Source organism: Rattus rattus, chromosome 4 (genome assembly GCF_011064425.1).
Source record: "Rattus rattus isolate New Zealand chromosome 4, Rrattus_CSIRO_v1, whole genome shotgun sequence".
NCBI classification, from domain to species: Eukaryota; Metazoa; Chordata; class Mammalia; order Rodentia; family Muridae; genus Rattus; species Rattus rattus.
Window position 1 is genome coordinate 147,865,436 of NC_046157.1, and position 23,707 is coordinate 147,889,142.

At 48.5% G+C, this 23,707-nt stretch overlaps 2 protein-coding genes across 2 annotated transcripts in view; one reads left to right on the plus strand and one right to left on the minus strand.

Annotated features, from left to right (window-relative positions):
- The window catches only part of Vil1 (villin 1), a 28,392-nt gene extending 9,133 nt beyond the window's left edge, over positions 1–19,259 (plus strand). The window contains exons 4-20 of the mRNA XM_032901344.1: positions 290–486; positions 1,490–1,598; positions 1,719–1,829; positions 3,140–3,342; positions 3,442–3,520; positions 3,677–3,775; positions 4,616–4,769; positions 5,345–5,445; positions 5,535–5,672; positions 6,845–7,003; positions 7,869–8,048; positions 8,537–8,682; positions 8,805–8,949; positions 9,402–9,590; positions 12,155–12,223; positions 13,959–14,099; positions 18,478–19,259. Of these exons, the coding sequence (XP_032757235.1) occupies positions 290–486; positions 1,490–1,598; positions 1,719–1,829; positions 3,140–3,342; positions 3,442–3,520; positions 3,677–3,775; positions 4,616–4,769; positions 5,345–5,445; positions 5,535–5,672; positions 6,845–7,003; positions 7,869–8,048; positions 8,537–8,682; positions 8,805–8,949; positions 9,402–9,590; positions 12,155–12,223; positions 13,959–14,099; positions 18,478–18,591 (2,334 nt within the window). The 3' untranslated portion in view covers positions 18,592–19,259. The remainder of the gene's footprint in view (positions 1–289; positions 487–1,489; positions 1,599–1,718; positions 1,830–3,139; positions 3,343–3,441; positions 3,521–3,676; positions 3,776–4,615; positions 4,770–5,344; positions 5,446–5,534; positions 5,673–6,844; positions 7,004–7,868; positions 8,049–8,536; positions 8,683–8,804; positions 8,950–9,401; positions 9,591–12,154; positions 12,224–13,958; positions 14,100–18,477) is intronic.
- A 3,191-nt stretch (positions 19,260–22,450) lies between these two features.
- Positions 22,451–23,707, minus strand: part of Usp37 (ubiquitin specific peptidase 37) — a 61,666-nt gene continuing 60,409 nt past the window's right edge. Inside the window, 1 exon segment of the mRNA XM_032901345.1 lies at positions 22,451–23,221. Coding sequence (XP_032757236.1) covers positions 23,134–23,221 — 88 coding nt within the window. The 3' untranslated portion in view covers positions 22,451–23,133.

Consider the following 23,707-nt stretch of genomic DNA (forward strand, 5'->3'; position numbering starts at 1 on the left):
TGCAGTTCATTTGTTTGCCCGTATAGCCACCTGATAGCCCACATGCATCAGCCCCCATGAGTTATTTTCAAGATGAGAACAAGGTCCATAGAGGGGAAAAGTCAGCAACTGTTGTTCTCTGTCGGTAGAGTGAGCTGGACTACAGTTCGGGGCTCAGCAGCAGGCCAGAGGCCTTCCTTGCCGCAGGCTCACCTGGGGCCCAGGGTCCAAGTGTGTGGCAGATGGTGCAGAATAGGACAGGAGACCATGGGAACCCAGGTCTCACTACGCGGATGCCTCCCACCCCCAGATCCACAAGACCGGCAGCACCCTCTCCTACGATATCCACTACTGGATTGGCCAGGACTCGTCCCAGGATGAGCAGGGGGCAGCTGCCATCTACACAACACAGATGGATGACTACCTGAAGGGCCGGGCTGTCCAGCACCGTGAGGTCCAAGGCCATGAGAGCGACACTTTCCGGAGCTACTTCAAGCAAGGCCTTGTGTAGGGAGGGGTACACCTGGGTCTGGGAGGACGCCAAGACTGGTCATCAGCAGTGGGGACTGGGACATGGGGGCTGGGCTAAAGAGACAGGGACGTTTAGGCTCACAGAGAGACTCTGCACAGTGGGAGGTGAGCTGGCCAGATGAGATACCCGAAGCTATGGGGGCTCTGGGGAGCTCACATGATTTTTGGTGATTTTTCTCCACCTTTCCACCCCTCAGCCTTTTATCTGCTGTTGCTCTGACCTTGGCCCCGTTCCTCTGAGTCTACGTTGGCTGGATTTACCCCTTGGGCCCTTCTGAAACACTGTGACATTGGCCTGTGAATTCTGTACCTCAGCTCTTGTCTACAGGGACTGCTCAGGGCCTGAGGCCCTCAGGCTGTTACAGCAAGCCACGCCCACTCAGGCTGACTGGCAGGTGGCTGCTCCCTCTTCTCTAATCAGGCCTTTCACTAACAGTACAAACACCTACTTTTTCTAGAAAAGTCCAAAGCTTGCTTTCCTCATGGAGACACCTGCTCACAGCAGTTTCGTTTGCCTTGTAGGAGGTGGAAGCTCTCCAGTCAGCCATAGTCCCTACCTTTCCTTTTTTGTACTGTTCTCTTCTGCTCGAAACACAGCCCACGGTTACGCTCTGGCATCTGAGTGGCATTTCTCCCTTCTTCTGCCTCAGTGTCCTGTTGCCAGGGTCTGGCATTATGCCCATTTTCTTCTCTCCAAATCACTATGATTATTTTTGCAAACCGCTCTGCAGGGCAGGGAGCTAGGGCAAGGGACAGGAAACGTACAATGCAGGGTCAGGTACAACAACGTGCTACAGGCCAGCCAAGCCCTTGTAGGACACTGACGGCGAATGTAAGCTTGACGTTTGAACCCTAAGTATTTCCTTTGCCCTCTCAGGCTAAATGGCAGGTGGCTGTCCCAGTTGGGACTCCAGAGGGCCCCAGACAGCTCAGGACATTGGCACATCTCTCCCACTCAATGGTTTCCTTTCTTTCCCAGGATCCGGAAAGGGGGCGTGGCTTCTGGCATGAAGCACGTAGAAACGAACTCCTGTGATGTCCAGCGACTGTTGCATGTCAAGGGCAAGAGGAATGTGCTGGCTGGAGAGGTGGGTCCCCAGTTGGGACCCTGGCTAAGAACTGCATGGGGCAGAGGGAAGAGAGGGTGGCTGGAGACGAGGCTGATGTGTAGGCTCTCCATGGGCTCTGAACTTCCCCATGCCCTCTAGGTGGAAATGTCCTGGAAGAGTTTCAACAGAGGGGATGTCTTCCTGCTGGACCTTGGGAAGCTTATCATCCAGTGGAATGGGCCAGAGAGTAACCGCATGGAGAGACTTCGGGTAACCCTGACAGGGCGCCTCATTTCTGCCATTGGGCATGCCCCATCTGCTTCAGTAGCCTCAGCATCACCTGCCCTAGTCAGCCTCAACCCCCTACCCCCGCAACCACCCTCACCCCACAGGCTTCTTTCTGGTACTTGTGGGGACAGGAGTAGACCTAAGTCTTCATGTACATGGTGGAATATGTCTCCGTAGTGTGACAGGCCCCATTCTCAGCCTTGGGTATCCAAGTGGATGAGGTGGGCAGAGCTTTGCCCTTGCTCTACCCAGAAGCTGGCCATCTGGTCAAAGAGCCATAAGGGAAAGGGAGAATCAGAGGAATGATTACTGGAGAAGTTCAGTACTGGGCACACAGGGAGGCTTTGGGGATCAGATGGGAGGTGAGGCCAAGTCCCTGGGGCAGGAAGGTGGCTGGTATTGTCCATTGGCTCAGGAGGAGGAAGCTGAGCAGGGAACAGGTCTCATAGGCAGGATGTGTGGCCAGCAGATTGTGAAAAGGAGTTAGGTCTTCTACCCACCGAGTAGACGCTTATCTGATTTCTGAGTAGAAACGAGCTGGGGAGGGGACTGGGTGGGATCCTGGCTTCACTATGTGTGGGACAAAGATGCAAAACCGGATGCCTGAGAACAGTAAGCAACAGCGGAGGCCTAGTTCCTGAGACAGGGAAGACCTCAAGGGGAGAACGGAGGGCACTTTTGACTGTCTGAAGAGGGTCGGTCCTACGAGATGAGAGCGAGGCTAGAGACGGCAGCACACAGATGTTGCTAACCACAAGAGCCCAGGGACTCCAAAGGGCCCACGAAGGGAGGGGTCTTGGGCTAAGGAAAAAAGTGAACCACAGTGCGTGTACACATGAAAGCTGGCACCCATGGGACTATGCGTGCAGATACACGCTTGTGTGAGCTTTCATGGAACTGAACTATGTGTGCACGTGATTATTTGTGTATATAGATATGCTCATGTGAACTTGTGTGTGTACTGTGAGCATGTGACCTCGGGCAGACTAAGTAGAGTACTGTGATCTTTGAGGCTCAGCTCTCGTACAAAACCATGAAGGGAAACCATAAATTCCCAACAATGTCACAACTACAGGCCCAGCAAGACCATAGCAAACACCCCTGCACCCCCAACCCCCCCAATGAGGAGACCTATTTTCCCATAGCTTCCAACTGTTGCTTCCCACACCTGAAAGGCCTTGTCTCCACCCCTTATAGATCTGCAGGATGGGGCGGAGTTTGCCAAGCGGAGTTCAGGGTGGGGAACATTACTACCCTGTCTGTGTCATGCGTCATCTGTGGCATCTCTGCAGGGCATGACCTTGGCCAAAGAGATCCGAGACCAGGAGCGGGGTGGACGCACCTACGTAGGCGTGGTGGATGGGGAGAAGGAAGGAGACTCCCCACAGCTGATGGCAATTATGAACCACGTGCTGGGCCCACGCAAGGAACTGAAGGCCGCAATTTCTGACTCAGTGGTGGAGCCAGCCGCTAAGGCTGCACTCAAGCTGTACCAGTGAGTTCTGGCCCGGGGCCTTCCTGGGTGCTGGGGACTTCCTGGGCTAGGGTGCTCAGCCAGCAGCGCCTCTTATCCATGCCTTCCTTTGTTCTGCAGTGTGTCTGATTCAGAAGGAAAAATGGTGGTTAGAGAAGTTGCTACTCGGCCACTCACACAGGACTTGCTCAGTCATGAGGTGAGAGGGTCTGGAGGACCCCAAGCAAGGGACACCTATAAAATGCTAATTTATCTGCAGATTTAGTGGAGGTGAACCTGGCACAGCCTTACCTCTCCCCCTCCCCCAACCCCAGCACCACAGGGTCAATTTTTTTTTTTTCTCTATTGGCTCTAGGACTGTTACATCCTGGACCAGGGAGGCCTGAAGATCTTTGTGTGGAAGGGAAAAAATGCCAATGCCCAGGAGAGGAGCGGAGCCATGAACCAGGCCTTGGTAAGGAAAGGGTCTAGCATAATGGTTCTCCACCTTCCTAACTATGCGACCCTTTTATATCGTTGCTTATGTTGTGGTGTTCCCTCCAACCATAACATTATTTTCGTTGCTACTTCATAACTGTAATTTTGCTACTATTATGAATCGAATAAATATCTGATATGCAGGATATCTGATATGCGACCTCAACAGGGTTGGGACCCTCAGGTTGAGAACAGCTGATCTAGCACAGCAGAAGGGGATTCAGACCAGGCCATAGCATCAGGCAGAGTCCAAGGAATATTCTGGGAGGTCAGAAATGGGAGCAAAAGGACACAGTTGTTGGGGGCTGAGGACCATAATGTCACCAGCTTCCTGGTTCTCAGCATGTGAGTGAGCTGACCACCAGCCAAATCTAGGCCTTCACGATATTGGGTGTCACTTCCCCATGCAAGAGCTTTGCTTAGAGAAGGGAATGGCTAGTCTTCCTCCAAAAAGGCAGTAGGCTTGATGCCAGGGCTCAGCTCTGGAGTCAGTGTTGGATTAGAATGGGTACTAGAATAGACTTGAGCTAGCGTTTAGGAAGGAGTCAGATCTGGTGGGCTCCAAGTTAGGTCTAGGGTCAGGATTCAGGGTTGAGATATTATCAGGTTTGACCTTGATTGAAGAGGGTTAGCATGGTTAAGTTTGGGCTCCGCTTTGGGATTGGAGATGGGCATGTTCAGGATTGATGCTAGGTGGATCTGGTTGGGGTCGGGCCAGGCTTTGGCTTGCGGGGTGTGTGTGCATGCGTGTGTCACGCACACACACAGATTTAGGGACAGGAGGTAGTAGTCTCCAATGACCCTCTTCTTTTCCCAGAACTTCATCAAAGCCAAGCAGTACCCACCTAGCACGCAGGTTGAGGTGCAGAACGATGGGGCCGAGTCCGCCATTTTCCAGCAGCTCTTCCAGAAGTGGACAGTGCCCAATCGGACCTCAGGCCTTGGCAAAACCCACACAGTGGGCTCTGTGGGTGAGAACCCAGGCTTCTCTCCTTCCTTTCCTGATTCTCCTCTTTTAAACACATTTTACCCTGGCTCCCTGGTGGGACAAAACCCAGGGGACAAAACATCTCGAGTTATCACAAAGGGAAGGGGAGCTAAAAGATGACTTTTGTCTTTCATGTGGAGTGGGGTTGAGGCTTCCTGGGAACCAAAAACCTCGGGCAGACTAGATTTGCTGAGGGCAGACGCTGGCGGGGGCGGAGGAGTTCAAATGAAAGGAGAATGTGGAGCCTCTATCACCATGGGATTCCTGCTAAGCTGGGAGGCAAGGCCGTGCTTGAAGTCTGAAAGCTCCAGGGAGTCGGACTAAATAAAGCACTGCTCTTGACCCTTCAGTTGCCCTCAGTGGCCTGGGAGCCACTGATCAGGTCTTAGGGGCTGTGACAGCTCTGCTACTCTGCTGTGTGACCTTGGATAGATAGCTGAGTGTCTCTGGTTTAGTCTCTTCCTCTATCATGTGGGCCTAGGAGTACCAGCCAGCACTCAGGACTGTGGTGAGGGAGGATACCTCAGCTAGTGACAGTTGGTGTCTTCCTCTCTCCAGCCAAGGTGGAACAGGTGAAGTTTGATGCTCTGTCCATGCACGTACGGCCTCAAGTGGCTGCCCAGCAGAAAATGGTGGATGACGGGAGTGGGGAAGTGCAGGTGAGTGAGGGACTGGGGAGGACAGGTTGGTGGGGAAAGGGGTGGCGGAACCCAGTCTGGACCTCATCGAGGACTGATTCTGGTCCTAGGTGTGGCGCATCGAGGACTTAGAGCTGGTGCCTGTGGAGTCCAAGTGGCTGGGCCATTTCTACGGTGGCGACTGCTACCTGCTGCTCTATACCTACCTCATAGGCGAGAAGGAGCACTACTTGCTGTATATCTGGCAGGTGAGGTGCCTGCCCACCTACAGCACATCTGCTTAGCTCTCTACCACCCGGGTTATCACCTATGGGTTGAACTCCCACCTCCAGGAAACTCCCTCCAGCTTTACCCGTCTTCGGTTGGCTTTAGCTCTGAGATCAATCCTTTGGATTTTCCCATTCACAGCTCTTTCCTTGTGGTTCTGAGTCTCTTTTCTAATTCCTGTTACCTGCTCTTAAGTGGGGACTCTGTGTGAGACACGTGGGTGCAGGGAGTGAGTTATGTGGTATTTTTCTGAGGCTGGAGCAGAAAGAATATAATATGTTCGAGGTGAGGCTGGGCTGGGAAAGGATTAGAATTGGAGCTGGGGTCCAAATCACAGTCCCTTGGGGTTAGGTTTTAGATGTGTTCAGTCTGGGCTTGAAGGGAAGGGTATATTATGGGACTAGCCGGGCCAGACTTAGGAATGGCTGGGATGTAGCTCAGTGCTTGCCTAACATATGCAAAGCCTCAGGTTCAGTCCTCAGCCTTGCATCTAACCTGGTGCGGTAGCAAATGCCTCTAATCCCAGCATTCAGCAGCTGAAGCAAGGAGGATCAGAAGTTCAAGGTCACTTTAGGCTATGTAAGACCCAGTTTAAAAAAAAAAATGATAACAATTGGGGAGGCCTAGTATAGGGACGCATGCTTTTAGTCCAAGCACTCGTGAGACAGAGGCAGGTTGATCTCTGTGAATTCCATGCTGGACTGTTCTATGTAGCAGGGGCCAGGATATGTAGGAACACACTAGCTGATTCCAACTCAAAAGGAAAGCCATTTTAAAAATGTTTACAAATGGGTGGACAGAGAGATGGCTCAGTGGACAAAAGCTCTCGCTGCCAAGTCTGATGTGGATTCATCTCCGAAACCCACATGAGAGGAGAGCATAGCTGCAGGTCTTTGACCTTTAACACTTGCACCATGGATGGGCACGTAGTCTCTCTCTGTAGACCAGGCTGGCCTCAATCTCACAGAAATATGCCTGCCTTTGTCTCCCGAGGGCTGAGCTTAAAGGTGTCGTGCCTGACTCGTGCCCACACACGTAAACACGCACATACACACTCTTAGGTATAATAATTTAAAATCGGGGTGGAATATTTCAGAGGCAGAGGGAGAAGGTCAAACTCAGCACCCCATCGCCCCTTCTCACTCATTCCCAGGGCAGCCAGGCCAGCCAGGATGAAATTGCAGCCTCGGCTTACCAAGCTGTCAACCTGGACCGGAAGTACAATGACGAGCCAGTGCAGATCCGGGTCACGATGGGCAAGGAGCCGCCGCACCTCATGTCTATCTTCAAGGGGCGCATGGTGGTTTATCAGGTGCAGCTGCTGAGCTGAGAGATGGCATCATCGGGAGATGGGAAGGGGTTGTGTGGTGGGCATGAGGCTGGGGCAAAGCCTGTTCCTCATAGGAGAGGTCCCTTGTCATGGTTATACTTGGTAAGAGAAAGTAGCATGTTTGCTTTAGGGTTTTAGGGAAGGAACCTTCAATGTGTACAAATGTTATTTGCTCTTCTTGATCTCTGCTCCATGAGAAAGGAGGCTTTGCTGTACCTTCCCAGCTGAATGAACTAGACCTCTCGCGCAGCTGTTTAAAGCAATGATCTCTTTGTGGCAAAGCTAAGCACACAGTCTTTTGCAGCTCAGGAAGTGAAGCGAGACAGGACAGGAGAGATGACTTGCTGGGCAGGGACGGTCATAGGGCTCTGCCCTAGTGGTGACTTCCCAGCTTGGAGCACTGTGCAGTTAAATGCCAGAGATGGAAATTGAGTTCGATGGGGGGAGGGCAGGTAGGACATAGTAAGCAGGGAGCAGGCAGAGGATTCATGAGGAATTCAGAGGACGTCTAGACATTTGGGGGGAAACTAGAGAGCTCTCTGGAGGTAAAATGGGGGCTTACAGTGCAGGGGCACAGAAGATTCCCTGAGGGTTTAGAAAAGGAAAGAGAACGCAAAGTTAGTTTGTGTCTTCATTTTGAATTTCATGGGCCTTTAAGGGCCAGCAGAGTACCTGGGTTTTACATCAAGGCAGTTGGGAGTCATTGAAAACCTTTGAGCAGCAGAGTGCCGAGATCCAAGATGTCTTTGGGCCGGCTCTTCACCCCTTTCCCTCTCGGGTGCTCTCCACATCTTTGTGTGCCCTTCATGCTTGACCCTGTCTTCCCGCCTTCCCCTTATGCCTGCAGGGAGGCACCTCCCGAAAGAACAACGTGGAGCCTGTGCCCTCTACAAGGCTGTTTCAGGTCCGAGGGACCAGTGCTGATAACACCAAGGCTTTTGAGGTTACAGCCCGGGCCACCTCCCTCAACTCCAATGACGTCTTCATACTCAAGACTCCGTCCTGCTGCTACCTGTGGTGTGGAAAGGTGTGCGAGAGGCCACGGGCCTCCCAACTCCAGTGGATCCTTAGGAGTCTCTCAGTCACAGAACAGATCAGGGCAAAGACTTCTGAGTGATCAGGTCCCACTTACAGGTCTCTTGTGGTAGCCTAAGAGTCTCCCTTGCGTAGCTCGGGTATTTCTATGCCTCTCTCATTCTCTACAACTGTTCGGAATCAGCCTGTTCTGTTCCTTTCATATGAGGTATCCATCAGCAGGTACTCCCCTGTTTCAACTTTCTCGATGCCTTGTGTCTTTGTCCGTCTAAGGGAGGCACATTCCCTCATCATCCCTGCTAGTCTTCAGACTGTTAAGGGTAGAAGAAAGTAAGAACTGGCCCTCGCAGATGTGCCTGGAGCCCTGATGCCGAAGGACTCTCGGACTCGGGAGCTCCAGCTGAATGTAGCAGAAGGGTGAGGTGGAGGGTGGCACCAAGGGTGGTCTTCCCGGCGTGATGGACCTCCCTCGTTTCCCAGGGCTGCAGTGGGGATGAGCGGGAGATGGCCAAGATGGTGGCTGATACCATCTCTCGGACAGAGAAGCAAGTGGTGGTCGAGGGGCAGGAGCCAGCCAACTTCTGGATGGCTCTGGGTGGGAAGGCGCCCTATGCCAACAGCAAGAGGTACCGTCCCAGCGTCTCCATCCCTGCCCCCCTGCCCCCACCCCGTGTGAGAGACCTTCTGAGTCTTTAGTGCTTGTGTTTCTCACGTTTCTGCCCCACACCTCCTCCTGCCAATCCTACAGGCTGAAGGAGGAAAACCAAGTCATCACTCCTCGGCTCTTTGAGTGCTCCAACCAGACCGGGCGCTTTCTGGCCACAGAGATCTTTGACTTCACTCAGGACGACCTAGAAGAGGATGATGTGTTCCTATTGGATGTCTGGGACCAGGTAGGAGAGGAGATCTGGGGACTGCCTTTCCCTCTACCTTGGTTCCTACCATAAGAGATCCCAGGAGCTTTAGGGTAGGGAAATGCCAAGGTCTTGCAGAGGGGCATTCTGGGTGGGGCATCCTTCTTCTTTAAGAAGGAAGGAGGGAGAAACAGAGGGACATCCCATGACTTATTTCCCATAGAAGCAGGAATGTTGCCAGGCATCTTGGGCTCTGTGGCAGAGAAATGTCACATATTCACAAGCCATCTATGGAGCAGCATGGGACCAGTCTCATATGCCAGATGTAAAGTCAAGGCCAAATCTGGCCTTGCTTAAGGTCATTAGCTGAGTAGTGTCGGGTCTTCCTAGCTAGGCATCAGGGATGAGTCAAGGCAGAGCCTGAAGGCATGGAGAATGGCTGAGCCGATGACCATGCAGGAAGGACTGAGGGACTGTGGGGCTCTCCACAGGTCTTCTTCTGGATAGGGAAACACGCCAACGAGGAAGAGAAGAAGGCTGCAGCTACAACTGCACAGGAATACCTCAAGACCCACCCCGGAAACAGAGACCCTGAGACCCCTATCATTGTGGTGAAGCAGGGGCACGAGCCCCCCACCTTCACAGGCTGGTTCCTGGCCTGGGATCCCTTCAAGTGGAGTGTGAGTAGCTAGTCCGGCCAGTCCTGAAGACTCAGCACACCCTCCCTCCAGGTTGCTTCAGGGCACATCTCAAAGGGAGGCCCTGGTCCAGATCCTACCAGCCTTCTCTCCCCCAACCCCCACCTTTGGTATTTTGTCAAATGGTTTTGGGTGTTTAAAACACGAAGTAAGGCTACAGTGACACCAGTAAGCACCCTGGGCAGGGAGAGGGAAAGAATAAAAAAAAAATAGTGATTAGGCATGATGGTACAAGCCTGTGGGAGGTAGAGGCAGGAGAAGCAGAAATTTAAGCCCATCCTTGGCTACAAAGCAAGTTTGAGGATAGCCTGGGCTAGCTGAAACCCTGTCTTTGTTATTATTATTGTTTTAAATTTTTTTTAGATTTACTTATTTACTTTATGTAAATGAGTACACTGTCGCTGTCTTCAGACACACCAGAAGAGGGCATCAGATCCCATTACAGATGGTTGTGAGCCACCATGTGGTTGCTGGGAATTGAGCTCAGGACCTCTGGAAGAGCAGTCAGTGCTCTTTTTTTTTTTTTTTTTAAAGATTTTTTTTTTTTTTATTTATGAGTACACTGTTGCTGTCCTCAGGCACACCAGAAGAGGGCATCAGATCTCATTACAGATGTTCGTGAGCCACCATGTGGTTGCTGGGAATTGAACTCAGGACCTCTGGAAGAGCAGTCAGTGCTCTTAACCACTGAGCCATCTCTCCAGCCCGCAGTCAGTGCTCTTAACCGCTGAGCCATCTCTCCAGCCCCTTGTTGTGTTTTTGACACAGGGTTCTCTGTGTAGCCCTGACTGTCCTGGAACTCACTTTTGTACATCAGGCTGGCCTCCAACTCACCTCTGCCTCCAGAGTGCTTGGATTAAAGGTGTAGTCCTGGAATAAGACTGTTTAACAACAAACCACCAACAAAACAAAACACCTAATGTTTGTAGGCACAGTAGATAAGGCATGCCTATGTTCTTAGAACTTGAAAGCAGAGATAGAAGGGTCTCAAGTTCGAGGCCAGCCTGAACTACATAGCAAAAAACCTAAAGCAAACGAAACAAAGACTGAGGTATAGCTTAGAGGTGCAGTGCTGAGCACGAACAGAGCCTGGCACCTTCTTCCCCTCACATACACAGGGCTGTGGGGGGAAGTCCAGCGCCCTGTTTCTGTGCTATGCAAAACTGTAGGAAATTGATCAGAATTGAAATTCAAGATCCAGTTCTTTACTTTGCGTAGCTGTGCTCAGCAGCCGCAGGTGACGGCACCAAGTGTGTGAGGACAGCGTCCGGGGACAGCCCTTCCTTAGGAACGTCTTTAAGGCTACCCTGGAGAGTCCTCTGTACCAACACACTGCTGCTCTAAAGGACAGACGAACTCGCCCTGGCTCTAAATTCTAAGCAAAGTGGGCCATCCATGTGGTCCTTACTGGGCACCAGGTCTCCAGGGGCACCCGCTCCCCTGCCGCCTGTTCCCCACCCCAGGCTTGTGGCTCTGGAGGTTTGAAATTGGCAGAGCAGACAAGTTTGGGCAGAGAACTTAGTTTCCTCAAATCTGCTGTTCCCTCTCCTTTTTTCTTTACTTTTGACTCTTGTTGATAGGCTGTTTCATCGTCAGGATGGATTAAGCAAGTCTTCCCCCACCCCTCACCCTGCCGTGTATGCATGTGTGATGTGTGTCTGTCACATGTGCATGTGTGTAGGCATGCATGTAGAGGCCCAAGGTTTCTATCACGGTGTCTTCTTTGATCATTCTCGATTTTGACTAGTGAGGCAGGATTTCCTTCCAAACCTCATAGGTTCATGTAGTCCAGCTAGTCAGCTCGCCCCTGGAGTGGGGCCCCTGTTTCTACTCTCTGAGGAGCTAAGAGGCTGCAGTTATCCACGGCAAACTGCAATACCTACTCAGCTTTGTGTGAGAGCCAGGGATCTGAACCCCAGTCCTCATGCTTGGGAGGCAAGCACCCTTTATCCACTGAGCCTCAGTCATTCTAACCCTCCAGCTTAGCAGTCCAGACAGGCCTCCCCTCACCTTGTGTCTGCTTCCTTCTCTACCTCATTCTTCCCTCAGGAATCATAATTTACTCAGGGAATTCCGATGTGCCACTCTGGGGGTTAAGCTTTGGGTCTGTGTATAGTGGAGGCTTCTAAAACTCTCTCTCGCTTCCCTGTCTTCTGCTGGGGCTCCCCTTAAGTATATCAGATCCCCCAAGCTTCCCAGAGTCCATCCAGGTGGGCAGTATGTCAGTGGTGCCTATGGCTGTCTGCCCAGCCTCCCAGAGGGTCAGGGAAGCACATTTGTTTCTATTGCCCTATCTGGGCGAGCAAAGACAGACTCATCAGCCTGCCCTGCCTTTCTTCTCATGTGACCGCTTTGGCCTTACACTCTCTCTCCGATCTCCATCATCCTTAGGACCACCTTGCTCACCTGCTTACTCTGAGCCGCCGCGGTCCCCTGCCCATCTCCGCACCGGTCTCAGATCAACCTTTTTCTACTCTTGAAAGAAAACAGTCTCTTATCTCTTCTGGTGAGAACGGGGTCTGATCTGTTACGTACTTTATTTGCAGAACACCAAATCTTATGATGACCTCAAGGCCGAGCTGGGAAACTCTGGGGACTGGAGCCAGATTGCTGATGTAAGTACGGTGGCACGGGTGGCTCTGAATGGCCCGAAGGTGGTCCTATTCGTGGGAGCTGACATGTTAGAAGACATCAGCGTCTTATACCCCACCTCAGTCTCCTCCCTTTTCTTGTGGAAGTCCTTGCTGTGTAATAGCATATAACTCCATGTCATAGTGAAACGGAGTCCCCAGTTTTAGCACCTATGAGGCAGCATATTAAAATGCAGATTTTTTTTCTTGGAATAAACTAGGTGTGTGACTATAATTGCAGAACTGAGGAGACAGAGGCAGGAGGAGTATGTAGAAATACCTAGACTCAAACAAACAAGTCAAAGCCAGAAATAAAGTTAGCAGATGTCAAGGCTGCATTTTGGGTTGGCTCTTAGGAGCATGCGTGGTTTTACTTGTTCACTGTGCGTGCTCACTCCTATGTGGAGGACAGGGGCTGACGTGGGGGTATCTTCCCTCATTGCTCTCCACCTTATTCACTGAGGCAGGGTATTTTTGCAAATCCAGAGCCTTCCAATTCAGCTGGTCTAGTGGCTGACTTGCTCTGGGATTCCCTGTCTTTGCTTCTGAAGTGTGCTATTACAGGTGGACTGCCACTCAGCCTGGCTGTGTGTGTGTGACAGGGATCTAAACTTCAGTTTTTTTTTTTTTTTTGGTTCTTTTTTTTTTTTGGAGCTGGGGACCGAACCCAGGGCCTTGCGCTTCCTAGGCAAGCGCTCTACCACTGAGCTAAATCCCCAACCCCTAAACTTCAGTCTTAATGTTTGCACAGCAGGTATCTATCCCTTGAGCTGTCTCCTCAGCTCCAGGTTCTGCATGCTTTAAATGAAAAGCTTAGGTGGTCTGAGGAACGTAAGCCATGGCCTGTTTGCCCCTGGGGAACCAGTGATGTCTCTAGGCACCGTCGTTAGGAACACTTTTCCAGGCAGAATGATTGTCACTCCTTCAGTCTCTCTGTTACTCACTAAAGATATGTTTAGTATTATGTAGGCTTGGGATATGAGGCTGTGAACTCAAAACTGTCCTTTGAGAAGGTTACAGGCCTACAGAAGAAACAAGACAGGGCTAGCTCTTCAGAAACACAATCAGAACCCAAGAGCAACTTCTGCACGTGAGGGTAATCCTCTAATCACAGGCTGAAAACACTATGGTGCTTAGTCTTTCTGGTGGATAGGGCAGTGTTTAAAAAGGAAAGCTAGTTTGAGGCCAAGTGATGAATTTATAGATGACAGTTTTACAACAGCTATGAGAGAAAGGGTCACAAATGTCCTAGATAAATTAGATGTCACATTCCAGGGGAAGCTATGGAGAAGTTAGTCATTGATCCAATAGTCATCTTTTCCCAACTGACTTAGGTTAGATGCAGGCTACTAGGCTATATAAAACATTAGCTTTTGGGGTTGGGGATTTAGCTCAGTGGTAGAGCGCTTGCCTAGGAAGCGCAAGGCCCTGGGTTCGGTCCCCAGCTCCAAAAAACAAAACAAAACAAAACAAAACAAAATTAGCTTTTGGGTCCAACCTAGGAAGATGTGTTCGTTTTACTGAGTGGGTGGGTACGTGCATGCTGTCCTCTCTCTCTCTCTCTCTCTCTCTGTGTGTGTGTAAGAGGGCAAGAGGGCAAGAGGGCAAGGGGAGAACCAGGACGGACCTCCTGAAGATGGTACCCTAGAACAAAGATCACAGAAGCACAGGATGTAGTCACATGGCTGCTGAAGTAACCTGTGGTTGCCTTCTTTCCTAGGAGGTTATGAGCCCCAAAGTGGACGTTTTCACTGCCAATACCAGCTTCAGTTCTGGGCCCTTGCCCATCTTTCCTCTGGAGCAGCTGGTAAACAAGCCTGTGGAGGAGCTCCCTGAGGGTGTGGACCCCACCAGGAAGGAGGTAAGTTGGGTACACCCACAGCACAAGGACCAGTCCATTTTATTGGAAAACCTAATTGACCTCAGAGTATCTGAGGTCCTCAGACAGCTGGGTACTGGAGACTCCTTGGTGAACAAAACACTTTCATGGGCGTTTATATCCCTGGGAGCAGGGCATAGAAGTCCAATTACACTGCTCATTGTGTGTGTGTGTATGTGTGTCAGGAGGAGCCTTGTGAGTTAGAGATTGTTTTCTGAAAGTTTATAGGAACCCCAGTTATGGGAACAAAGTGAGTTTTTCTTGGAGAAGCAGCAGTAAGATAGAAGGCAAGAGGTTCAGGGAGTGAGCACAGGAGTTAGGGACAGACACTGGTGGGACAAGCTAAGCTGGGCGGGCCTTTGGGGACCTTTTGTGGCTGAAGCAGTGAAAGCTTAGATATTCATCTCTTGAAGCTTAAGTTAAATTTTCTTTGTTAGAGATAGAGTCTCCCTTTGTAGCCCTGGCTGAATCGGAACTTGCTACGTAGACTAAGCTGGCCTTGAACTTGCAGTAATCCTCCTATTTCTGCCTATAACATGCGTTATTACATCTATTTTTAATTTAATTTTATGTGCATTGGTGTTTTGCCTGCATTTATGTCTGTGGAAAGGTTGTCAGAGCCCCTGGAGCTGGAGTTACAGATGGTTTTGAGTGGCCACATGGCTGCTGGGAATCAAACCCAGGTCCTCTGGAAGAGCAGCCAGTGCTCTTAACCACTGAGCCATCTCTCCAGTCCCTTGCTTTTGTTATTTTATTTTTGTTTCTTTGAGACAGGGTCTCTCCATGCCCTGGAACTAATTATGTAGACCAGGCTGGCTTGAAAGTAAGAGAAATTTCCTGACTCTACTTCTTGGGCACTGGGATTAAAGGTGTGCACCACCATGCCTGGTTTTGTTACTTAAATTAGTTTTATTTTTAATTATTTCTATGAGTGTGTGTGCATGTGTGCAAATAGGTGCAGGCACCCGTGGAGGCTAGAGGCATTGGATCTCCTGGCGTTGGAGTTCCAGGTGATTGTGAGCTGCCCAGTGTAACACCTAGGAATTGAATCCTGGTTCTCTGCAAAGGCAGTCGGTGCTCTTAACACTGAGCCATCTCTCCAGCCTTTGTTGTTGTTGTTGTTTTCTTTTACTTTTTCTTATTTTGAGGCAGGGTCTCTACTAGTCCTCTTTTTTTCGTTCCCCAAGTACTGAGATGAAAGGCTATTGCTATTACATCAGGACTGAGGCTTCCACTTTTAAAAGCTCCTTTGGCTGCACAGTGAAAAATAAGATTAACAGATGGCAAAGAGCAGCCAGGAGACCCATTAGGAGACTTGTTGCTAGGATGGAGAAGAACAGTGAGCCTAAAGTATGTGATGGCTAAAGTAGAGGGCTCTGCAAGCTTGGAGGAACATTGGTGACATTCATACGTTACTGGATTAGGACTATGAAGGAGGGAAATTTGTGTCATTCCCAAGATAGAAACCTGAACCAAACTAAGCTCAGTGTTTCTCTGTCATTTGAAGCAATGGTTCTCAACCTTCCTAACGCTGTGACCCCTTAACACAGTTCCTTATGTTGGGGTGATCCCCAACCATAAAATGATTTCATCACTACTCCCTCGCTGTAAATTTGATGTTATGAATGAAAATGTAAATATCTGTTATGCAATCCCTTTGAAAGGACCAGCTAGTCTGGTGTGCACAGCAGTGAACAGTATGAGAACCTGTTTCCAACAAGGTGGAAGGTTAAGGCTGACACGCATCACACACACTTTCGCAGGTGTATACTTGTGCCCACACACATCATCCATATAAAACCACATTTTGAGCTGGGCATGGTGACATATTCCTGTAATTCAAGTACTTAGGAGGCAGAGGCAGGAGGATCATCCTAAGTTTGATGTCACGCCCTTCCTGCCTTTTGCCTCTAAGGGCACCATCATGCACTGTCCCCTGGCTACTCCCATCATTCACTGTCCCCTGGCTACTCCCATCATTCACTGTCCCCTGGCTACTCATCATTCACTGTCCCCTGGCTTCTCCCATCATTCACTGTCCCCTGGCTTTTCCCATCATGCACTGTCCCCTGGCTTCTCCCATCATTCTCTGTCCCCTGGCTTCTCCCATCATGCACTGTCTCTGGCTACTCCCATCATGCATTGTCCCCTGGCTTTTCCCATCATGCACTGTCCCCTGGCTTTTCCCTGTGGGTCTAGAAAGCAAGGCACCTATGTCCTTACTGTAGCTCTATGATGCTCTGTAGACCCAGAAGCTTGTTTCATGCTCTGGTGTACAGAAAAGTTTTCAAACAATGGGGCATGGTGACACACACACTCAGCCCTTGGGAAGCTGAGGCAGGAGGATCATTTCTAGTTTGAACCTAGCCTGAGCTACTTAGTGAATTCAAGATCAGCTTGGGCTATACCCAGACTCAAATTTTTTTTTTTTTTGGTTCTTTTTTTTCGGAGCTGGGGACCGAACCCAGGGCCTTGCGCTTCCTAGGCAAGCGCTCTACCACTGAGATCCCCAACCCTTCCCCCCTATCTTTTTTTTTTTTTTTTTTTTTTTTTTTTTTCGGAGCTGGGGACCGAACCCAGGGCCTTGCGCTTCCTAGGTAAGCGCTCACCGCTGAGCTAAATCCCAGCCCACCTTCACCTCTATCTTATAAGTATTTTGTCTACATGTTTGTATGTGTACCACATCTACAGAGGTCAGAAAAATGCACCAAATCCCCTGTAAATGAGTTACAGATGGTTGAGCGCCTTCATGTGGCTGCTGGAATTGAACTTGTGTTCTCTGCAAGAGCAGCAATAATCTTAACCTCTGAGCCATCCACCGAGCCCATGCTTTTATTTTTTCAATCATGGATATTATATGCATCCTGTGAGAAAGATGAGCTCAGCGCCAAATGGGCATTCTAAGATTTCAGACATCTTTGGCTCCCTCAAACTCTACAGGTGAGCTATTATTGACAAGAACGGAATGGTGGGTCTTGGCGGCCGCAACAGGGTAATGGTAGGTAGTGTTGGTGAGTCAACCTCTGGGAGGCAGATATGAGCATGGGTGAGGCTGGTAATCAGCTGGCAGGCCTGCAGGGCTTAAGAGCAGGGCAATGAAAGATACAGGTTCAATGTGATGGGCAGTCTCTGCCCTCCAGCTGGGGTCAGAGTCTAGCAGTCTGGACACAGTTGAGAAGTCAGCCTTCCTGGGCCCAGGGGCTGGTGGTTGGGGTGAGGATAGGTATGGGTGTCATGGATCCATGTGCAGAGCTTAGTCTGTCACAGCAGCCACAGTTGTGACATATAGGGTTCTAGTAATAGACTTGGTACTGATATATCCTCATTTACACCATTCCCAAACTGCCCTTGCGGAGCAACGGCCCAGGCCTGGGAGACAAGTCTAATGGCAGGGTAGGGAACTGGAATGCCATACCCACCTGAACTTGAAACCCATCTAGTGTTTGTTACGAAGCCACTCAATGCAGCCACTCTAGAAGTAGAGAAATGTCCCCTGGAGCAACTCCGCTTCAGAACAGTCTAAGACTGAAACTAGGCTTTCCACATAGTTGGCAGGCAGGTGGGGAAGCTCTGAGCTCTCCTGACTATCTTCCAAGTTCTGAGTTACAGAAGTATGCCACCATATCCTTTTCCCCAGCCTTTGAACCTTATTTCTTAGTTTCATGTGTATGGGTGTTTTGCTTGAATGTATGTGTACCATGTGCATATGGTACTCCCGGGGGCCAGAAAATCCAAAAACTAAAACCAAACCAACCAAAAACCCCCAACAAACAAAAAATCAAGAAAAAGAAACATGCCTGAGCCAAGTGTGGTGGTGTAATCTCTTTTAATCTCAAGTACTCAGAAGGTAGAAGCAAATTCATCTCTAGGAGTTCAAGGCCAGCCTGGAATATAAAACGAGTTCTGGGCAAGCCAAGGCTATACAATGATATCCTAGCTCAAAGGAAGCAGCAGCTTCCATTTTGGGCTAAGAATATGGCCTGGGTTTGAACTGTGTAGCATAAAAACCATTCCTGGCAGAACATGACTGTGATCTTAGCAACTGGGAGGTGGGAACGGGAGGTCCAGGAGCTCAAGGCCCAGCCTGGGTTCCAGGCCCACCTAAACTCCTACTTCATAGAGGAGTCTGGAAAGAACAGAAATTCCTTACACAAGCCAAGATCTGAGATTTGACCTCAAGCCTACCATGGCAGCATGGACATTTATTCATGTCACACTTCCTCCTCCTCCCATCCCCTGGCTCCTGATGGTCTCAGTTTTTGTTTCTCCTCCGTTTGATCATATACCACATCTGTATGACTCATCTTGAGCAAACCCAGGGGAAGACTGCTGTGACCTCTGCCCTCTGATTCTCTCCTAGGAGCACCTGTCCACTGAAGATTTCACTAAGGCTTTGGGGATGACTCCAGCTGCCTTCTCTGCACTGCCTCGATGGAAGCAACAAAACCTCAAGAAGGAGAAAGGACTGTTTTGAGAACTGAAGCTCAGCGTCCAGCAGCTCCTACCCTGTCTTCAAGCCTCCCCCCCACCCCCCATTACTGGCTTTAGTCCTGTGCCAGTTGAAAATGTCCAATTGTATCTGTGAACCACAGTGTGAAAGTTCCTTCTGTTTATAATAGTAATCTGCCCATTCCTTTAGAAATATGCCACAGCCCAGTGGAGTCTTGTTCTAGAGTTTTCTTTCCTTAGAGCAGCTGAGTACTCCAGGAGACATAGCACCTGGGCTTTTCTCTCAGTTTATCCCTCACAGCAGGGAGTTGGGAGTATTTGGCAGTTTGAAGTCATTCCCACAGAGAAGTCTTTCCTCATTGCTGAGGGACCTGTTCTTTGAAAGCTAAAGCCTACAAGGAAGTACTGAGAATCAGGTGTTGTCTCATCCTCTTTCATACTCAAAAGGGGAAGCTAAGGCCAAGGCTGGGCTTACAAGCTGTAACTCAGAAGCCTTTGTAAAGCTTCACAGACTCCTCAAATGACAACACCAGGATCATGGGTTGGCTACATGAAGTCCAATCAGAAGCCAACAGAAGGTGATTTTCTCTTAGAACAACTGGTTATCCAGTGTCCCCAGGAACATGTCCCTTTAAATAAATAAGTCAAACTAATATGAGATTAATAAAGGCTTTAATGTCTTTCTCACACACATACCAAAAAAAAGTCATTTGTATAATTTAAAAAGAAAACAAAACCAGGGGGAAAAATCTTAAAGGATGAGAGGAACAGCTCTGCTAAAACACAGACAAAGCGCCGTTCCACACAAACATCAATCCTCAGAACTCAAGTCACTCTGAACACAAGGAAAACAGCCACCTCACAACGTGGCCAAAGCTGCCAGCAAACCTGGGAGCGGCTCAATCAGCAAAGTGCAGGAACCTCACTTCTGTTCCAGCCCACCCCCAGGCATGAAGAACCCCCACCAAAGGGCCAGGGAGGGTGAGGAGGAACCGTGAAGAGTAAAGGAAGCATGGGGACAGGTGCACACACTACAATGGTCTCCTTCTTGCCCACTCTTTATTCTAGCTGAGTAGTTCAGACAACCGTCCTTTGTTCTTGATCTGGCTGGATACACCTGGATCATGACTACTGACCCTCATCCAGCTTCCTCTCAGGCTTGAGGACTATCTCCTATCTGGGACGTTTAAGTCCACTGTTACTAAAATGTTTATTCATATGGGAACACCTAATTACAACCTTCAGACCTTAGGTACACAGCACTCATGGAAAGGATGCAATTTACAATCGTGTACAAATGAGAGACTGCTCAGATCTAGTAACTAAAGCAACCACCAAGTCTACTGTGGCAACATACAGAGTACCTCTGTTACAAAACTCCTGTGGCCAAGAAACTAGAGGTTTTCAATAAAATAGTTCTCCAGATGATAAGACAATATAGACAGAATCTTAAGTAATGCATTACAAAGGTGTTGGAAGGCAGAGACCTGTTTTCGTGTGTTTGCAGAGATGTTACTGTAAAGCAGGCAGAAGAGCAGACACTTTATGCCACTCTCATGTGTGTTGGGCCCAGTTTCTGAAAGTGTCCCTATATATACACAGTTCACATGAGTGCAAGGTTCACATGAGCACAGATCTGGTTAGAGACCTGCATACGAGTCTGTGGTGTGCAGGGAAAAACTCAAAGTCACTATGCTGAGGTTTGAACTACTGGAGCCTTTCCCTAGGAGTTTTTTACTTCATCTAGAAGAAAAATAAAAAAATGTGAAGTTCAATATTTGCACCCAGAGTTAACTGATTTGTAAGTTACTACATCTTAAAATATACACACATCTACACATACACACATCCACGCTTGCGATGTCTGCTCTGCTGAGCTGTCTAGGTTAATTAAACCTGACCACAGAAAAGTAAGAAACCAATTTGGAATCAGAAAGTAAACAATTCATGGATTCGCTGACTCTTCCTGCTGGGACAAAGCTTATGAGTGTGTGTGTGTACACACATCTATGAAGCAAGCAAACAGCCTCCCCACAGACCTAAATGATAGTCTTGGCTACTAAGATAATATTCACATGCAGCTTTTTAACTCTGCATAACACTGTGTGTGTGTGTGTGTGTGTGTGTAAAATCAACTTTTTAGCTTATTTTCTCTTCCAGTTTTGGCTAAGATGACAAGATTGCATAGAGTACTAATTGCTATAAAATTCCAGTTCAGTCATTTAAAGTAACATAACCATACATTTGGCATTTTACACAGGAAGGTTATTATGCTGACTGAAGGGAATGGACACCCTCTGTTCCTATCTAATACTTTGTCCCTTCCCAGCCCAACATGTTAACTGTTCTATCTCCCAATTCTTTGTTCACAGTATTAAAAAAAAAAAAAAAGGAACATATCATTTACTCATAATTTTAAAATAGACACAGCCACCTTAGACCAACCAGTACCCTATAATAAAGTCTAGGTGAGATTGCCATTTGGAGCCAAGCCGTCAAGTTAAAGGAAAGAAGGGAGCAGGGGAGGTCGACAGGTCATTGTATGAACTGGGCATAAAACTTAAGTCCTAAATTTGCAAGGAATAACCTATTTGTAACTAACAAGTCCTGCCCAAGACATGAGAGTCAAAACAAATCAGGCTCTGTGTCAAGCAGACTTCTAAGTCAATAGGAACAGAAGCTGTCAGAGCAGCTAAAAAAGTCTAGGCCCAGGGCATCATTTCTACTGTCCTCCACACCTCAATGCAGAGCCTTTAAAAAAACAAAAACAAAAACAAAAAAAAAAAAAACCCCAAAAAACAAAAACAAATAAACTCCCCATCATTTCAACAGCTTGAAGTTCTCCAGTGCAGAGAAGAGAGAGAACTTGCTAAAGCACACGATCATCAACCATTCGAGATAACCAGTCACTTTCAAGCAAAACCAGACAAAGCCAGGCTTCTGCTACAAGTGAGACAGCACAGGTTAAGGTTAGTTTTAGACACAAATACTTCCCTCTGTTTTAAACTACTGCACAGCCTACCTGGGCCACTCTGGAACAGTCACTATGTGTGTAGATGGTAGGAGTCAGAGTTTATCAGTAGTCAAAGCACCGAGGCACACTCCAGCGATTCAGAGCTTTAGAAGAGGTGATTAAGTGAGAATATACCCAAGTCCCAAGATTCAGGCTGGAGCTCTCTGAATACACTCTTCCAGAAAAGATGTTGCATCTTCAATGATGGGTTTTTAACATCCTCTGAAAATCTAATATGGTTTCATACCTAACTTAGAATTCACAGCAACCCTCCCATTAATAATAAAAGAATGAAAAAACGGGAAAAAATGAATGCAGGCTTCATTTTGCTAAGGTCTGTGCAATGATACTTGAGCTGACAATTCCCTCAGGTTCATTTTATGGTTTCATTAGCTGCTTAACCAGGCAGGTCATGTGAGCAGAGTGACTTTTGCAGCACTGGCCACTACACTGACACTTGGTCACACTCAGAGCACTAACAAGTAAGAGATATACTAGGCACCTTTGACTGATAGCTCCTGGAATCCCCTCTGGCTACTCATTTAACCCTTGCAACAGTGTTTACTCTTAGTTTTAGTGGTCCAGAGCCTGCACTGTGAAAAGTAGCATGCCCCTCTCTCCCTGTGCCTGCAGGTCAGAGACTAGTGTTCTTCCCTGCCCTGAGTGTCCTGTCAGAGTCCCAGATGAGCAGTCTCTGAACCCTTCACAACTCCGGCTGTAATCCTTTGGGGTCGTGCGTGTTCCATGGGAAAACTACACAAAAGAAAACAAAAGCTTTACCACTACCACTCCACGGAAGAGTACGAAGAACACACTGTGTGGAAGCATCTGAAACAAAGTGCCGAGAGCATAACAAACAGCAAGTGGGACTATGACATTCTGAAGCACCAACAATCCATTTTGGAAACTGCATGTAAACAGCATGAGAATCATAAAATCAAAAGAAAAATAAAACTCAAATCAGGCTACAGAAATGCCTCTTGCAAGGAAAATAGAACTGTTTTTAGTGTAACTAGCTTTCCAGTGAGCTTTACCTACAACAAACATGAAAGGTTGGACTTGAGTGAAGCTACTCAAAATGAAAAACAAAACAAAACAAAAACCCAAAAGTTAAAAGCCAAACGCTATGTGCATCCTCAGACCTCCTCAGATGAATGTGCTTGGACACTTTGATTTCTCCGCCAAATGCTGCAGCATTCATTGTGAGCAGGAATACTACACTTCCGGTGGCTCATCCTAGCTCTTTAAGGCTCCATTCATTCAATATATGTGTGTGGGTATGTACATATATATTTACAGCATGTATTCATTCCTAACACAAAAGGAAGCGGCACTCTTGTAGGAGAAAAAGAGGATAATCAGCTATAGATGAGACCAAGGTTTCCATAAAACAGCATGGAGCGGTGCACATGACTGAAGCTTCTTTTGGTTTGGCCCTGAGCTGCTGTTGCTCCTGCATCAAGTAGAGTTCCAATTCTCTTGGGGCAGAGGACAGTGATGAGGAGGGTGGCAGTGACAGATGTGCAGCTCATGCCGCCGCCCACGAGATTCTCCTCACGAGGCCTGACGAGCAGCTCTCCCCACCTCCATGCTAAGTGCCTGAGAGGTTTTTTCTGTCTCCAGCAACTCATCAAAGATTTCCCTAAAAGAAAAAGAACCACAAAAATCAGAATTCAATGAGAAGAGAGAAATACAGGTGAGGGAAAAACCAAAGCAAATCAAACCAGGACATGGATATTGATGAAATTGCATAATCCTGCTTGGCACTGAGGTTTTGTTAACTTAGCAGTTTACTTGTTTGAGCATCTTAGCCCTGAGAGCTGATTTCTGAGAATGAGGACATTGCCAGCAGTTAGCTTTGGTAAGAACTCTGTGCAGTTCCTATTCACATGATCAGACCTCACTGAGAGAACTGAAGACCAGCTTATAAGATAGATCCTACCACAGAACAACCACTATAAGTGTAATCCTCAGATATTCTTATTAGATGATAATGTGAGCAGAGAAAATATTTGGGGGTTTTGAGAACTATCAAGAGATAAACCATAGGCAAAGACAGGAAACTCCAAAGCCCCCAGCTATAAAGTGCTGGGAGCAGAGTCTGGATGGCCCCAGCCTGTTCTGCCAT